Source organism: Carassius carassius, chromosome 44 (assembly GCF_963082965.1).
Source record: "Carassius carassius chromosome 44, fCarCar2.1, whole genome shotgun sequence".
Lineage (NCBI taxonomy): Eukaryota > Metazoa > Chordata > Actinopteri > Cypriniformes > Cyprinidae > Carassius > Carassius carassius.
In genome coordinates this window covers 11909388-11925937 of record NC_081798.1, presented here as the reverse complement: position 1 = coordinate 11925937, position 16550 = coordinate 11909388, and the positions used below count along the sequence as shown (strand labels likewise).

The 16550-nt window shown below is 35.5% G+C and overlaps 1 protein-coding gene across 1 annotated transcript; it reads right to left on the bottom strand.

The window, feature by feature from the left end:
• Positions 1-852: 852 nt before the first annotated feature.
• Positions 853-15163, bottom strand: LOC132126341 (RING finger protein 207-like). The gene is made up of 16 exons (XM_059537547.1): positions 15035-15163; positions 14791-14935; positions 13980-14061; positions 13818-13893; positions 13341-13466; positions 13065-13111; positions 12547-12619; positions 12372-12440; positions 11467-11535; positions 11298-11397; positions 6966-6975; positions 3696-3858; positions 3028-3213; positions 2893-2944; positions 1616-1733; positions 853-1294 (listed from the first exon to the last, which is right to left on the bottom strand). Exons 1-16 carry the CDS (start codon positions 15143-15145, stop codon positions 1147-1149), a joined length of 1575 nt encoding a protein of 524 aa, XP_059393530.1. The 5' UTR covers positions 15146-15163; the 3' UTR covers positions 853-1146.
• Positions 15164-16550: the final 1387 nt, after the last annotated feature.

Here is a 16550-nt window from a genome sequence, read left to right as displayed (position 1 = left end):
CCCACTTGCTTCCCAAAACTAGCCCAACCGCGTTTCCAGGAGGGTAACGTGCGCTAAGCTGATGTCGAATCACAACACAGGAACCGCTGGCCCAATCAGAACTCGTTACGTATTTCTGAAGGAGGGAACAAGGCAGTCATCAGCCCGTTTTTATGACAGTGAAAACAGCGGTATACAGATAGGTGAATTGTGTGAAAAATACTGTTGTTTTACACGCGAAACATAAACACGTTATGTTGCACACTGTAAACACAATCAAAGCTTCAAAAAAGCACGAAAAACGGGACCTTTAAGTATATGTCAAGATTTTTTTCATAAATCTCCACAAATGGTGCCACACTTGGCTAGCTGTCTATCCTTCAGTCTGTGTTAATGTATGTCTGTTTATACAGTATTCTCTAGGGCATTGGTCTGAAGTACTGTAATCTGATTTTATGATATGCTATGTTAAGTTCTCTTTCCATTATTACACACAGGGAAGGTGATGACAGCCATGATCAGCAGACCCAACATTTCACAGAAACCTAATGGACGTAGTGCGCTGGAAAGCCCCTCTAGCACTGGTATAGAAGCGGTCTCCTGTGTTCCTCTAAATGTATAAATATATTTCATTGGACATCCAGCTGGTATGACGGATAAGCAAATCTTTGAAATTTTTAAAAAGATTATTTCTTATATTTTAGCAGCACACATAAAATTAAATATATTTATTTCTAATTTTCATGTTTGTTTTTTAAGTTTACATTGTACAGTCTCAGTAAACAACAACAAAAATAAAAATCACAATCCAACTAGTCATTGAAACCAATCAAAACGGTTTATAGTTAAGGTTGAATTGATTTGACTCACTCATGTTATCAATATTCCATTCATCTCCTTCTTATTTTTCAGTTTCATGTGTTGACATCTAGCACATGCTTGAAAGCACATGCCACATTTGTGGTCAGTGTTCATGGAGCTCTATAGTGGCAGCTCTTTGCCGCAAGAGGACTTTGAAATATTTATCTGCTTTCCTTGCCAGCACAAGTCATTGCTCTTTAGTAGCGTTTCTACAGGCGCCAGGATAAGAGAGTTGTCTGTGCCAGGGTCCCAATCGTATCCTGCTGAGCGACTCTTCTCATTGCAGCTGGAGAAAGAAATGGTTTGTCATTCTGTCTTATAATGTTTTAATATATGCACTTTGAGCTGTTTTATAGTGACATCAAATGCTAACCTGTTTTGTTCAGCAGTCATTGCACTGTCCTCACATATTTTCACTACAGTGTCCATGCAGTCATTCTCTGTCTTATGAAACCTGTGAATATATCAATAATATACAGTACAATTTACTGGCTAAAATATTCAACTAACCAAATTAACAGTTCAACCAAAAATGAAATTGTACTGAAAATGTAGGATTGATAGGTGAGCAAGTGATGTAATGGTAAATTACTCCAAATCTGTTCTGATGAAGAAACAAACTCATCTACATCTTGGACAGCCTGAAGGTGAGTTCATTTCCAGCAAATTTTTTATATATATATATAAGAACCTATTCCTTTAAGAAAATAGAATGCTGAAGTGAAATATTCAAATTTAATATATGAATATTTCAATTATAAAATAGAAAAACAACCTGGGTTCCAGACGCTCTTTTACTTTTGCTATGGATAAGATGTAGGGTCCAATTTGTCTTGCAATGGTTGTCAAGTAGGAATTTTCTTGCTTCAGCTGCAGAAGGTCATGGAGCTGTGCTGTAATTAGCAAATTTGAATTAGTTGACTAATCAGTGGAAAGAAACACCTTAAAGGGATAGTTCTCTCAATTTGCAAAATTATGTCATTAATAACTTACCCTCATGTTGTTCCAAACCCGTAAGACCTCCGTTTATTTTTGGAACACAGTTTAAGATATTTTAGACTTAGTCCGAGAACTCTCAGTCCCTCCATTGAAGCTGTGTGTACGATATACTGTCCATGTCCAGAAAGGTAAGAAAAACATCAACAAAGTAGTCCATGTGACATCAGAGAGTCAGTTAGAATTTTTTGAAGCATCGAAAATACATTTTGGTCCAAAAATAGCAAAAACTACGACTTTATTCAGCATTGTCTTCTCTTCTGTGTCTGTTGTAAGACAGTTCAAAACAAAGCAGTTTGTCATATCCGGTTCGCGAATGAATGAATGAATGAATGATGTAACTGGGTCTTTTTGAACCAGTTCACCAAATCGAACTGAATCGTTTGAAACGGTTTGAACTCGGCTCGGTGTTCATCTTCAGTTCTCTTTTCACAGCAGTTCAGTCAGTGTACTGTTTGAGTACATGAATTACTCCGGGATATTGGTTTGTTTGAACTCAGAAGGAGTGTCAGGCACATTAAAAAAGTTAACAGCTTAAGTCATTTGTGGATTAATGCGTATTGGAGACGCGAACCGTTTCAAACGATTCAGTTCGATTTGGTGAACTGGTTCAAAAAGATCCGGTTACATCGAATGATTCGTGCGCGAACTGGCTTTGTTTTGAACTCTCTCTCACAACAGACACAGAAGAGAAGAAAATGCTGAATAAAGTCGTAGTCTTTGCTATTTTTGGACCAAAATGTGTTTTCGATGCTTCAAAAAATTCTAACTGACCCTCTGATGTCACATGGACTACTTTGTAGATGTTTTTCTTACCTTTCTGGACATGGACAGTATACCGTACACACAGTTTCAATGGAGGGACTGAGAGCTCTCGGACTAAATCTAAAATATCTTAAACTGTGTTCCGAAGATAAATGGAGGTCTTACTTGTTTGGAACAACATGAGGGTGAGTTATTAATGACATAATTTAGATTTTTGGGTGAACTATCCCTTTAACATGCATGGTAAAATGAACCCTGAGGCAACTCAGACAACTTCTTGTTTTTCCTCACCTTCGTAGATCTCTTGCTCTTTGGTTACTCTTTGAAAGGTCACATCCCATATCTAGAAACATATCCAGAATATGCTAAGCTGCTGCTGTGTTTTGAAAGAATAATGGTTTTGCAGGAATTAAAATTTAGCCTCACCTCCTCAAATATGGCCCTCTGGGTCTGCACTGCAGAGTATTGAGACGTGATCTGTTTGTCAATGAGTACAGACCTTTCCAGGATCTCATCCATAGTGTCCGTGTTGATGAGAGAGTGATGTTTTGTTAGGTCTCTGTGCATCTCTTGAACCTCGTCCTTCAGCCTCTGGACTTCTGACTGAAGAACCTGGCACATAAAAAAAAATACATGGAATAAATAAAATATTAATACACATATACAACCCCAAAAGACAAACAAACATTGTTTATAGCATACATGTATGGAAGGAAAAAAACATGTTATTCTCTTGGTTGCAAATAACTGAAATGGAGCAGAATTAAAAAATTGTGAAATAATACAGTTAATGTGGTATAAGAGACATTTATGTAAAAAGAAACAGTTAATAGAGTGTAAAAGAGTGCAATGAGATCAAGTTTGTAGAATGCATGACATAATCATTAAACTCATTATAAATAATAAAAAAAATTATTTTGAGGCTAACATATTAAAAAGTTGACAAGTTGACTAATAATTGTATAACCTTGTCAATGTTTAGGACTGCACTTACTTATCCAGACCTTACACACACACACACACACACAATAGCCATAAAACATTATAAAAGACTGTTTGGCTGCAGTAATGACTGAATGAGGATTAATTCTTACCCTGTAGCTCTTCTCAAAGTTGCGGCAGTGCTCAGTGAAGGGTGACTCTGTGCCCTCAGCCAGAAGCAACTTGGTGCAAATGTTTCGGTGAAAGGTGGGCCGGCGGCCAAAAGGCATTTCACCGAAAAAAGGGGACAGGCACGACATAGAGAGAGGGGACAGCCTATAGGATAAGAGCGAGACAACACTTTATTCAAAATAACTCCCCAAATAAAGCCAAAATTATTTTACTTATCCTGTTAACATTCTTATTGCTCTCGTGAAGATTTTGACTTGGGATGGATGTTAGCTTGAAGGGAAAACAAGTACAAATGTGCAAATCCACAAATATGCTAATACCAATAAACAACAGTACATTTAACCACACTAAATTAGTAACAATATTGATAAACAGTTAATAAACAATTAAAAAGCACATAGAACAAAACAAAACCTATTTGTTATCGTCATTATTCTTTAAAAAAAAACTACATTTTACAAGTTCAATAAAGAAGTTATATTTATAATAAACATCTCATGCTGTGTTCTAATATTACAATATAAAATATATTACATATTGCAAATATAAATATATCAAATATATTTAATATTAATATTCTATTATTTATTGATATTTAGCATTTTGTTTTTATTTGAATTGTATATTAAATTCAGTCATGTTAATTTTATTCGTTTTTATTTTTCTTCTTAGCTTTCATTTTTATTTACATTATCAACTCATTTTTAATAACACTCCCTACATTTAACGGTGCACAGAAATGCAACATTCCTACCTCTGCATTTACAAACCTTAATTGGAAATTCCTGAGGTTTGGGATCAGGAGTTAAAAGCTTAAGAATGAAAAGCTTATTGAAAGCTCATAATGAAGTGAACATCAAGAAAAAAAAGTTACCTTAGTTTCAAGCTTGTTTAATTTCTGTTTTCCTAGTTCCACGTACTGTGTTGGTACAAGTCCCACGAGTGAGTCTGGAGACTGTATGTTCTCTGAGCCTAAGTGACAAGTGTCCCACCCCGAACTTTTACCAATTTAAGATGCTGGCACAGGCATGACATCAGGAGTAAAGGAACAAAGTGCTCCCATGGCCTAACGCCTTTGTGTGAGCTCTGTACTACGAGCAGAATCCGAGACACTTCTCTGAAATTCTGTTAAAAATAGTGAGAGAAGCCTGACCTCCGTACTATCCTGTCTGATGGCACAGGGACAGATGGGGGAGGACGTTTGTTTGGTGGAGGGATTCACAAACCTGAGAATGGTATGGATGATTGATGTGGAAAGTTGTCACAGGGACTTGCGTCACTGGACTCTCTATGGAGAGATGGAGGCTGCTGTGGCGGAATGGCTGTATTCATTCTGATCTCTTATCACCTTGGGTATTCCATGTAGATGCATCGAGGCTGTAATGCTGAATTGTTTGTGTAAACGTGTGGCAACAGCAGATGGTGTGACATGGCAATGAAAATTCAATATGGAAACTTTTAATCATGACAGTGGACAAAGAGGATTAGGACTGATATTTTGCAGCATCTCCAACAAATATTTGGAAGCTTAGACCAGACCTAAAAATGTATTACATAGCATTACATAACAAAATATCAAACGGATGCATTAAATTATTTTTTTTGGTTTGTTTAATTCATTCAAAATATTTAATGTAGTTCACAGCATCCTTTTTTCTTTTTTTTTTTTACCTGGCATCCTTTGGCTAGCGCTACAGTAAACAGTACAGTACAGACTATATGACCCTACACAGCAACGCAACTGACACGTTCAAGGCCCAGAAAGGTACTAAGGACATTGTTAAAATAGTCCATCTGACATCAGTGGTTCAACCTTAAAGGGTTACTCCACCCCAACATATTTTGTCATTTATTTTGTCATTAATCACTTACCCCCATGTCGTTCCAAACCCGTAAAAGCTCCGCTCATCTTCGGAACACAAATTGAGATGCTCCTCTGTGTCCTCCGTGCCACAAGGATGCACTGTTTTATTTAAAATCAAAGCTAAATACACATAGAAACAGTAGTGATGAGAAGTTCGGATCATTTTACCGACTCTGACTTTTGAGTCTCGTTCAGCAAAATGAACGAATCTTTTTTCGAGTCATTTCGTTCATTTTAGCAAAATGTAATGAAAATGTTATGTGTTACTTCCCCAACACATCTAGTACTTACGCAAACGTTGATCACACTAAAAACAATACAAAACTAAAATGCTATAAGATACAGAAAAAAAAATTCCTTCTTTACCTGGGTCTTCAGTTTGTGATTAGCTCACCTCACCTCTTATCTGACAAGAGTCCTCGGGTTTAAGTCATTCCTTAATCACGTGACAGTCCCATACGCAAAACTAACGCAGTCTTGAGCCGGAAAGAGAATTGATTAGTTCATCTCATGAGTCTTTCGGGTCTCGGTCGAGTTTGACTCGTTCCTTAATCACGTGACAGACCCATACGCAAAACTAACGCAGTCTTGAGCCGGAAAGGGAATTGATTAGTTCATCTCATGAGTCTTTCGGGTCTCGGTCGAGTTTGACTCGTTCCTTAATCACGTGACAGCCCCATATGCAAAACTAACGCAGTCTTGAGCCGGAAAGGGAATTGATTAGTTCATCTCATGAGTCTTTCGGGTCTCGGGTCGAGTTTGACTCGTTCCTTAATCACGTGACAGACCCATACGCTATTTCTGACATTTCTGTCACTGTGTTTTTGTTACTGTTTGTTGAGGATCTGTGGTTTGTTATTATTTTATAAATAAATAAAACCCTGTTATAAATAAAATATTGATTAATTTGTCTTTTTGACTGTCTATCGGTAAATAAACACTAGGCTATATAATAATATAATAATTCAAGCTTACAATAAAAAGTATTTATACTAGTTTGTTCATTTTTACTCCAATTTTGAGTTTGCTAGTATAATAATTGCTTTTCCTAGGCAGACTTGACATATTGGTGTAATATATATATAAGAAGATTGCTCAAAAAAAGGACATAATGACATATACATTAAAAGCAAATAAAATTTTGAATTTGAATTATCAATGTTAGTTTAAAACATTAAGGTTATGATAACTTCAGCTTTAACAGTTTTAACCCAGCTCAGAGTGAGGAGGATACTTCAGATCCTGGTGCTACTGCCAGTGCAGGGGCCATGTTTTGGGAAGACTTTGACGAGAGGGTAGCAAGCTAGAGGCCTTCTGCTACCTCTTCTAAGACCTCAGATGCTATAAAGGTGCAGGCCTACCTTGCAGAGCCACTCTTACCCCACACATCAGACCCTCTGGCCTGGTGGAGGAGATGTTCACCAGTATACAAAAGCCTTTCTGAAGTCACAAAGACAAGACTTTGCATTGTGGCCACATCTGTGCCATCTGAAAGAATTTTTTCTAAAATTGGGCAGATTATCTCAGATAGAACAGACTCAGCCCATCCAAGGTCAGGGAGCTTGTTTTTTTTTAATGCAAACATGCCTTAAAGCAAGTCCTAAAAATATAGCCACAGTGTGTTATTTATTTTAAAGCTTATTTATTTTTATTTATTTAGAAAAAGACTAGCTTGTTGTGCAATATTTTTGTTGTTGTTGTGATTTTAAAGGTAATTTGTTATTGTTATAAGGCTCCGTAGCTTTAGTATCTCTTCATTTTCATTTATTTTTATTTAAATGGTTTAAAATTATTTGGGGAATAGTTATACTCTTTGATATAAAGTTTTTATTTTGGCACAAAAGTGTTATTTATTTTAAAATGTATTCATTTTAAATTATTATATAAAAAAGCAAAGCTTGTTGTGCAATATTTAGTTTTTCTTTTTTCATATTGTACTTTTAAAGTTCATTTGTTAAGGTTATTAGACCCTGTGGCTTTATTATCTTTTAATTTTAATTTTATTTTTAATTATTTACTTTTTTATTATTTTGATTTATTTTGGAATAGTTGTCCTCTTTGTTACAAAGCTTTAATGGCACAAAAATAAACAATAAACAACAATTCAAAAGTATGTACACAGTGTTTTTTAATGTTTATAAAGTGTCATATGTTACAAAAGTATGGTTTATGCAGACAATCTGATTTAATAATTACTCTAGCCAATGTTGTCACATCACGGGACAAAAGAACGAACAACCCGAAGAACCGAAAGATGAACTAATCAATTCTCTCTCCGGCTCAATACTGCATTCTTTTACTGTCTATGGTTTTAGCGTATGGGGCTGTCACGTGATTAAGGAATGACTCGACCCGACCCGAAGACTCATGAGATGAACTAATCAATTCTCTTTCCGGCTCATATTGCATTGGTTTTAGCGTATGTGGCTGTCACGTGATTAAGGAATGAGTCAAAAACCCGATAGACCCGAACTATGAACTAATCAATTCTGTTTCCGACTCAGACTGCATTGGGTAAGCGTATGGGGCTGTCACGTGATTAAGGATGAGTCAAAAACCCGATAGACCCGAACTATGAACTAATCAATTCTCTTTCCGGCTCAAGACTGCATTGACTGACAGGTGAATCACTACTACTAGAACAGAACCTATAGAATAATGCGCATGCGTGACTGAACAAATCACTCCCCGAGACGACTCGTTCTTCCCGAGTCACATTAAAGATTCGTTCAAAATGAACGAATCATTCAAGAACGACACATCACTAAGAAACAGCGCATCCTTGTGGCATGGCTGACACAGAAGACCATACGCTGCACGGTGATATGGAGTGACACAGAGGAGAGCATTGACAAAGGAATTATTGAATGAAGTCGTTATTTTTGTTTTCTTTGCTTACAAAAAAAGTGTTCCTGTCGCTTCATGTAACCCAGATTGCATGTCTGATGGCAGATGGAGTATTCTGAATGGAACTTTTATGGACCTTGACACTGTTATTTACTTGGCAGTCTATGGGACAGTCTCTAGCCTCCAAACTCGCTTTTACGGGTTTGGAACGACATGAGGGTAAGTGATTAATGACAATATTTTCATTTTGGGGTGGAGTAACCCTTTAAGGTTGAACCACTGATGTCAGATATACTATTTTAACTATGTCCTTACTACCTTTCTGGGCCTTGAGTTGCGTTGCTGTCTGTGCAGGGTCAGAAAGCTCTCAGATTTCATCAAAAATAACTTAATTTGTGTTCTGAAGATGAACGAACAGAAATGATATCCCTTTAATTCAGTATTTGCGTGCTGTCTATAAAGCAGCTCTCTGTGAATGCAGGCATTTTTTTTGTGAGTGACCTTGTAAACATGGTCTTAAAGGGATACTCCATCCCAAAATGAAAATGTTTTCATTAATCACTTACCCCCATGTCGTTCCAAACCCGTAAAAGCTTTGTTTCATCTTTGAAACACAATTTAAGATATTTTGGAAGAAAACCGGGAGGCTTGTAACTGTCCCATAGACTGACAAGTAAAATACACTGTCATCAAGTCCAGAAAAGTATGAAAGACATCATTCAAAATAGTCCAGACATCAGTGGTTTAACCGTAACGTTATGAAGCAATGAGAATACTTTTTGTATTCTGTACGAAGAAAACAAAAATAACGACTTTATTCAACAATTCCTCTCCTCTGTCTCTCCCCACATCTCCGTAGTGTCAATTTGGAGAATATGAGCTGGACTCAGGAAGTGTATATTCTTCTGTGTCAGTCGCACCACAAGGATACGTTTTCTGCATGCATTTATGCTTTGGTTTGAAAGAAAACATCTCATCACTGCAGCGCGGCTGACACAGAAGCGCGTACGCTGTAAAGAGTTGGGAGAAAACCTGCTGTAGTCTGTGTCATTGACGTAAATCACAGAACAACAGAATTCACTTCGATGCTCTTCAATGACCTTTTTCAAAAGCTGCACAGCTAACATTCATCAGCCCTGAAAATAGCTACTACACTATGCAGATAGACAGGAATCAGTGTAGACATTAAGCAGATATCCCTCTCCTCAGGTTTCTTGGAAAAGTGCTTTGTAAAAACTCCATATAGTTCACTCCATGACAACAGGAGGTTGACACAACCCAGAATTCAATGAAATCTGAGGTGGAGTCAGAGAATAGGAATTTAGGATCACATCCTTTGCTTTTTGTAAGCTCTGTTACTATAGATTTGCATTGACACCAGCACGTGTTCACTTCTGCTGCACTAATCTTTCTCACTGCAAGTTGATCTAGAAACAGTACTCATATGCAGCTATATTATGAATAAGGCTCTGAAGTGCTCCAGTCAGTGGCATAACTCTCTGAGCCCTTCTCCTGGAATGAGAGCGTTCCAGGAAGTCTGGCTCCTGTGTCCCTGTGTCTCATGCTATCACTTCACAGACACAGGACTAACTCTGGCTATTACAGGACAGTTGCCACCTGCTGCTTGTCAGGGAAAGTTACATAAATGTTTCTCTGTTTAGGAGCTTACTAACCGGCTGAGAAAGCACCAAAGTAATGCCAGTGTCTCCTTCCTGTTGTGTGCTGTCAGCTCTGAGTCTTTAGTCAGAATTCAGTAACTTAGTATCTGAGCTAACGAAATGGGTGTCTCTTGCATCCCTAAGAAAGTATTCAAACATAGAATTCTTAAAACAACAAATACTTTTGCGATTTAAAAATATTACAATATTATGTATTCTTTCATCAATATTACATCCAATATAAAAATAAATGATGTAAAAAGCATTGATGCTGATTAGGGTAAGGTTTTTGTCTGTCCCTCACTATGGTTTTTCTTTTTCAAACGTTTAATTTGAAAATGGAAGGTAAACTTATATAAAATCATATGTGCACACTGTTCTAAATACAGTCTCACTGCTAAGCAATGTTTTAGGCATAAGTATACATTTTTTCTATAAAATAAAATAATTTTATTGGTGTTCCCTTGTTTCATGTCAGCCCTGTTACCCTCATCAAAAAACCCTTGAAAAACAATGTACATTTAATTGACAACACTTCTAGGAGGTTACAATACAGAACTACCTTTAATTTAAAGTCAGACTTTAGCTTAATTTGATTAGAATTTTATTTTATTTTGGACAAAGCACTTTTTTAAAAATATCTCTCTTGTTCTAAATTCACATGCGGTCACCCTCCAAAATTAGGATGTTCCTAGTCATCTGAAGGACAAATATAAAAATAATAAAAAAAATCCCAAAACTGAAACAAAACTGAAAAGAGGGACTAAAATGAAACTATCACATAGTTCTAATTAAACTATAGTAGTTACGCTTGCGTTTGTAACAGGGTTGACAGAAATATCAAAACATGAGTTGAAAAAATAGACATAAAATAATAAATTACATATTCTTGTATATAAATTCCATTTCCAGGTCTGTAAGGTATTATATATTTACAGTATTATACTAAAATAGACTCAACCTACCAGCAAAAAAAAAAAAAATTAATTGCAAGAATGTTGTGCAGTTTAGATTTTTACAGTACAATTCTTCTTGTTATAAATATCACAAAATTTGAAGTGAGACTACCTTCATACATTAATGTATTTTTCAAAAGCATTTTAGTAAAGTAGGCAACACAGTCAGTACAAGGCCAAACAAACATAGGTAGAATAACAGCGCTGCCATATAACATTTCTTGCATAACACTATCAGATAAACTGCTCACCTGTTACTCAGGGTAATTCCTGCAGTTACAGAGCCAGGCCTCCGCTGGCCCAACAACAGAAGAGGCTCCAGACAGCGGGCAAACTCAGCATGGTAGTCTGTGTTTATCTGTAGGTTCGATGCATCTTTAGCGTCAGAGATCTGCACAATGGGCCATATGTTTGGTTGTGAACTCACCTTACTTCTCTGGACAGGACGAAGCTTGTGAGGAAGCTTTACAATGCCACACAGTCTCTCCATCAACTGCTGTTAAGAGTCATAGAGCTTGAATTAAAATCAGTTTATTTTGTCCTTGAGGCACTGCATTATCTGTCTAAAGTTTGGAATATTTAAGATTTTTTAATGTTTATAAAAGATATTTCTCATTCACGCCAAAGCTGCATTTAAATAATTTAAACAATATGGCTGCAAAATGATTATTCACGATTAATCACTTTCAAAATAAAAGTTTATATTTGCATACTATGTGTGTGTACTGTGTATATTTATTATGTATATATAAATACACACATTCATGAATATATTAAGGAAAATATGATTTATATATATAAAATGTTTATATATCATATAAATTATATACAAATATAAATACATACAAATATTTGTTTAAATATATGCATATATGTGTGTATTTATATATACATAATAAATAGACAGGACATACACATATAGTATGTAAACAAACTTTTATTCTGAATGGGAATAATCGTAAAGAAATGTTTCTTGAGCACTAAATCAGCCTATTAAAATTATTTCTGAAGAATCATGTGACAATAAAGACTGGAGTAATGGCTTCTGAAAAATCAGCTTGGCCATCACAGGAATACATTTTAAAATATATTAAAATACAAAACAGCTATTTTGAATTGTAATAATATTTCACAGTATTACAGTTCTTACTAAATCAAATAAATGCAGCCTTTTTGAGCCAAATAGACTTCTTTCAAAAGCATTAAAATTATTTTTATTAATTATTTATAATAATTTTATTTCAAATTTTGACTGGTATAGGGTATTTTTAAAAAACAATTAGAGTATAAATACATCTATTTACATATCCCTATGTAGATAGATCTACTTACATAACCCATATCTAAGAACTCATATTTATTGGCTGAGCTGAGAAAAGCGGAGCAGTTGACCAGGTGCACCTGAGAACAAAGATAAGATATAACGTCATATGGTTTGGGAACGACATTAAGGTGAGTAAATGATGACAGAATTTATATTTTTAGATGAACCATCTCTTTAAAGTACCTGAAGGGTGGGCAATAGGGTGGCCAAGTGAGAAAGCTGGTCCTTTAGTTCCTTCTCCTTCTCTTCATGTTGACTGTTGGAAATGTAATAAATGAAGAATAAAAACATAATAGTACCCTCTGGGCCAATGTATACACAACACATAAACTTTTCCACACAAAAAAGCACTGCATATCTCCTAAAATCATTCTTATTTTAGGATTTTGTCCTTTGTTTGCTCTTGCATGACCCTGATATAAACACACACACACATACATATGTACACGCTGAGTCCTAGATTGCACCCTGACAGAAATAGCTTAATTCCTGGAAGACATCAAGCCAGCTTCCAGGCAATGATGGGAAGGGAATGGGGAAAAAAATCTCAACAAATAACTGGACTCATGAAACGCAACCCAAGCAACTGCTGTTCCAACACAGACCATCACACCACAACTCTGTGCTCTGCCAAAGCCATGAGGGTAAACTGTCACTGATAGACGATTTAGACTTACTGGATTTGTTTGGACAATATTTACCTTTCAGCTGCATTTAACATGGCCTTTTTCCTCTCTGTGAGTTTTTCCTTGGAAGAAAAGAATGGATTTTACTTTTGGAATATTTTTATCCTCAACATGCAATTTCCAGTGATGATTTATGCACATATTTAGCCTGTTTCAAGCAAATTGCATTATCCTTAAATTATATAGTTGGTTTGGACATTTGATTTATGTCAAAGAATTCTTCATCTCTCACAGCTGCCCATTATTCTGGACTGTGGTCTCAGTGTGCCCCCTCCTGGAGTGTTACCTCACCTGCATACTGTTGAACAGAGTACAGATAGCACTTTCCTCCTCCTCAGCGCTTGTCCGCACTTCACCCAGCATGGCCTTCAGCAATACGATGGCCTCTCGCGCTGACGTCTGCAGCTCCTTCACTGCCTACAGGGCAGTATTGTCAGCCCTCCACAGTGGGGCTGTACTCTTTAACCCAGATGTTAGTCCAGCAGCTTCTAGAACTTTTTTAGTTCACCTTAAGAGTTTCAGCTTTGTTTAAAAAATGGCATGCATTATAATCTTAAATATTCACAACGGTAAAAATTTGCATGTTTCTGACAAAAGTTTCTTATATACACTAAGATTACATGTATTTGTAATCATAGCAATATTGTGAAATTATTATTATAATATATATATATATATATGTGTGTGTGTGTGTGTATATATATATATATATATATATATATATATATATATATATGAGTGTATGTACTTACTTTTTTACTTACTTACCAGAACAGCTTGATCCAGAATTTCACATCCCTGCCCATATGCAGTCTCAATGTCAATGCAGTGGGTGCGATTCTCACTATATCATGAAGTTAAATATTCATGATAATCACATTCATTTCATTTATATTTTGTTCTTTTTTAACTCAAAGGCAAAAGTCTTACATTTGCATGTCTCTGAAACAATTGGTGCACAGCATGGACTTTTTCTCTGTCGAAAACATGATGTACAACTCTTCATGGAGTGCTGATGTAAAAATGCAAAACATCAGAGGAGGTATTTATTTTGTCTTTACACACATAAATCAATGATATATGCATTATTTAATGCATTCCTTTGGGGATTGAGGATAATTTGGGGAAAGAAATTATACTGATAACTCAATCATTATTTTCTGGTTAACTGCTGATAACAAATAAATTATAAATATATAAATATATTAAAAATCCATACCATTTTGTCCATGCAAATTAACTAAAATTAATCATTTTAAACACCAAAAGTAAATTTAGCCATCATAGCATTATAATGAACAGTATGAAAAAATTATATTCACTTTGACATCTGCTAAATACTACACTTAAAGTTATTTCACTTAACAAAATTTAAATTTGCTGAAAATTTTCTTTAGGTGTAGATGAGTATTTTAGCTTGTATTTTACACTAAGTGGTTTATAACAAACATATCGCTTTTTGCTTTACGAGATAGTGATGGACTGAAGTCCTGTGGATTACTTGTGGATTATTGTGATGTTTAGACACTCATTCTGATGGCACCCATTCACTATAATTTCCCAAATCTGTTCCAGTGGAAAAACAAACTCATCTACATTTTAGATTGCATGAGGGTGTGAAAAATGTTAAGCACATTTTCATTTTTGGGTGAACTATTCTTTTAAAGGTTACCTTTATATGAGAGTTAGATGGCAAAAATAATCTATATATATTAGAGGAAGGATGATGGAATAAACTCACAGCACTTGCGGTGGCCCTCTTTGGTGCGTTTGGCCAGGGACACAATATCGTGCTGGGAAAACATCCTGGCTTTGTGTGTGAGCTCTCTGCACTGTCCACACAGTGGCTGGCTGCAGGTGTTACAGTAATACATGGCCCCAGCTTCCTGTGCACATATGTACATGTTCATACAGTCAAAAAGATGTGCCGTCACTATTACTGCTGATGCTCACAAAAAAATGAAGTGCGTGTATTGTTCAGGCACCTGTGCTTTGCACTCTACATCACAGTTAGCACATTGTACTACACTGTCTGTCGAATTATCCACCAGGAACTTGAGCAAACGGTCCTCTGGGGGAAGTGCATTTGTCCCCATCACGACTGAGGGGTATCTGCAAAGAAACATATTCATTAATGTTTATTAAATTTGTCTACATATTTGATTATCAAATAGCCATATATTATATCTGAGAGGGGGGGGGGTATAATGTCATGGGTACCGTATATAGGGTATAAATAAAAGGGTAAAATTGTTACCTAGAACTGGTAACCTAGAAATAGTCCAGAATCTTTTGTTATTTAATAACCTTTCTTTGTAATACATTTTCAAAATTCTAAAACTTTTAGTGTAAAAGGAATGAAATGTGTTCAGCAAGTTCTCAGACTTTTGGACTCCACTTTACGACACACTGACACACATATGTACATCCTGCCTCTCCATAAATCTACTCATTTATCTTGTTTTCATTATAATCAGCTTTTCTGTGCCAGTAACAGCATCAAAGTGGTGAATTCCTAGATTACACTGCATGAGGGAGTGTGTGGTGCAGCAGAGTACAAAAGCTTTATTATCTGCAAAGCAAGATCCCACACTCACACTAAACTTAGAAAGATTATATTATAGAGTCTATAATATAATAGAATCAAAGCAATAAAAAGTTCCTCATTTTGGAAAAGCACACTGCAGCATTTCTATTGTGTTAGGATGTGGTACCATTACACTGGTCCTGTAAAGCCAGGCTACTTAGATGACACAAATGCAAGTGGAACAGTGGATAAATATAGCAGGGAGAAGTTAGAGCTAAAGTTACAACAAGCTACACAACATATTGTTGTTTTGTACAATAGTTGGATCGACAGACGTTAATGATACCTGTATAGTGTGAAACCATCCAGACTTACTTAGTTGTCAACAAATATATATTTCTTAGCTGACATGGAAGAACAGAATGCCAGATGGCTAAATATACTATCCTTAAAAAAAGTTTAGAATCAGTAATATTAAACAAAATTAATATCTGTATTCAAAAAGGACAATATTAAGCAATAATATTATTAAACAAATCTTAAGCAGCACCACTGTCATAAACAATAATATTAATACAAATAATGTCCTTTTTATTTCTTTTTTTTCTTCTTCATAATATCAGCTTTTTAGAATGATTCTGAAGGATCATGTGACAGTAATAGCTGCTGAAGATTCAGCTTTGCATAACAGAAATAAATTACATTTGGAAATATGTAATACACACACACACACACACATATATATATGGAGAGAGAGCGAGAGAGAGAGAGAGAGAGAGAGAGAGAGAGACTCCATTTTTAACAATTCTCAAAAATCATGTTTTTTTCAGTGTGCATTCCAATTAATCTCAATTAAACTGAAAATTAAAAATGATCTGTATTTGTAAATAACTATTATATATATATATATATATATATATATATATATATATATATATATATATATATATATATATGAAAGTAAACTGTTTAAA

Excerpts from the sequence above, each read along its gene's own strand:
- LOC132126341 (XM_059537547.1), bottom strand. The coding sequence starts at position 15,145 with ATGGGGACAAATGCACTTCCCCCAGAGGACCGTTTGCTCAAGTTCCTG. Across the intron at positions 11,536-12,371 it reads AGTTCTTAGATATGGGTTAT|CAGTTGATGGAGAGACTGTG; the intron begins GTAAGTAGATCT and ends GACTCTTAACAG. Across the intron at positions 1,734-2,892 it reads AGAGCAAGAGATCTACGAAG|CACAGCTCCATGACCTTCTG; the intron begins GTGAGGAAAAAC and ends TGCTAATTACAG.